At 45.1% G+C, this 1,618-nt stretch overlaps 1 protein-coding gene across 1 annotated transcript in view; it reads right to left on the minus strand.

Moving 5' to 3' along the window:
* Positions 1 to 1,168: 1,168 nt before the first annotated feature.
* Positions 1,169 to 1,618, minus strand: part of LOC122550335 (tripartite motif-containing protein 72-like) — a 24,735-nt gene continuing 24,285 nt past the window's right edge. Inside the window, exon 3 of the mRNA XM_043691062.1 lies at positions 1,169 to 1,273. Within this exon, the coding sequence (XP_043546997.1) occupies positions 1,169 to 1,273 (105 nt within the window). The remainder of the gene's footprint in view (positions 1,274 to 1,618) is intronic.

The following is a 1,618-nucleotide window of genomic DNA, read 5'->3' on the forward strand; positions in this document are numbered from 1 at the left end:
TGACTATTCCCTGTAACCCCGCGTGTTCTTCCTTTTCAGCTAATAATCTCTCTTGGAAGCCTCAACTGAACCTGCCTTCCTCAGACACTCAGGCAGGACTTTCCAGCTCCTAACCACTCTACGTGAAAAACCTTTCCTCATGTCACTATTGTTTCTTTTGCCAATTACCTTCAAGCTGTGTCCTCTGGATCTCAGTCCCTCCACCGAAGGGAACAGCTGATTTCCATCTGCTGTGCTTAGGTCCTTCATGATTTTTGGACACTCAAAACACTTTCTCTCAATCAACGTCCTCTCAACCTTCACCTGGACTACAGAGCACAGTTGAGGAGGGAAGTCGCTATATTGGCGGCAATTCAAAGGAGAGTCACTACATTGATTCCAGGAGTGAGGGGTTTGACTTACGGAGAGAGATTCAGCAATTCCCATTCATACACCCATCCAGATGCCTTTTCAATGTTGCAATTATACCAGTCTCCACCATTTCCTCTGGCAGCTGATTGTTTGGCTTCCAGATCTCTCCCTATTTACCAAGAAGTGCTGTAGGGCTTCTGGTGTTTAGAAGAATGAGGGGAGATCTAATAAGATGCTGAAGGCGATTCACAAAGTAGATGGGTTCATGGATGTTTCCCCTTGTGGGGCAATGTAAAACAGGAGGTTAGAGTTTTAGGAGAAGGAGGGCAGATTCAAAACAGAGATGAGGAGAAATTACTTCTCTCGAACAATGGTGAATCTGTAGAATGGATCTGTAGAGTGTGATGCTTGCTGGGCCATTGAGTAAATTTGAGGAAATAGATTTTTAACGAGTAATGGGTTGGAGTATAATGAGAGTGGGCAAGAAAGTGGAATTGAGGCTGGTATGAGATCAGCAATGGTTGCATTGCATGGCAGAGTAGGCTCAAGGGGCTAAATGGTCCACTCCTGCTCCGAGATCTTATGTTCTGTTCTTCAACAGACTGGGGAATCTAAGGTGGATGATGGAAAAAAATTGTGGCTGCAAGAGCTGTTCCTTTTTAAAGGTGTTTTCAGTGTTGGAACTGATTTCCATGAATTCCTCAACGCATATTTACTGTCTTATAAGCTGTTGCATTGTTGGGGGGAAGTAAAGATCTAAACAACGGCATTTTAAAAAGGAGGAGGAGACAAAGGTACTGACCACATGGGAAGAGAATCAAGCGGGAAGTAACTGGTCACAGCTGTCTGACCCAGCAGTGAATCTACACAGCCAACTGTCTCTGCTGCTTGATTTCAGGTATCTCCGGACATCGGAGTTCATCTGAGAAAAAATTAACAAACACCAAATCTCACAGCTGACCATAGGGAAATCTGTTTGGGAGAGGTCACAGTGAGGGAGCAGCTAAGTGACTAGTTTTAAAGTGTAACCTCACTGGGCTTTTGTTTAAGTAAATCTACAATATTGAGTAGAGTGGGGTTTTATTTTGGTTATACAGAGGAACCTCGATTATCCGAACGAGACGGGCAGGCACTGTTACGCTCGGATAATTGATTATTCGGTTAATCGGTTAAATGCCTTTCCGCTGGGGCTCAGAGCTTTTACGTCTGCTCCCCGTTCAAGGGATGAGGCAGCAGCACAGCGCTCTCCGCTCTCCCCCCCAACTCC

The sequence above is a fragment of the Chiloscyllium plagiosum genome, chromosome 5 (genome assembly GCF_004010195.1).
Source record: "Chiloscyllium plagiosum isolate BGI_BamShark_2017 chromosome 5, ASM401019v2, whole genome shotgun sequence".
Classification (NCBI taxonomy): Eukaryota; Metazoa; Chordata; class Chondrichthyes; order Orectolobiformes; family Hemiscylliidae; genus Chiloscyllium; species Chiloscyllium plagiosum.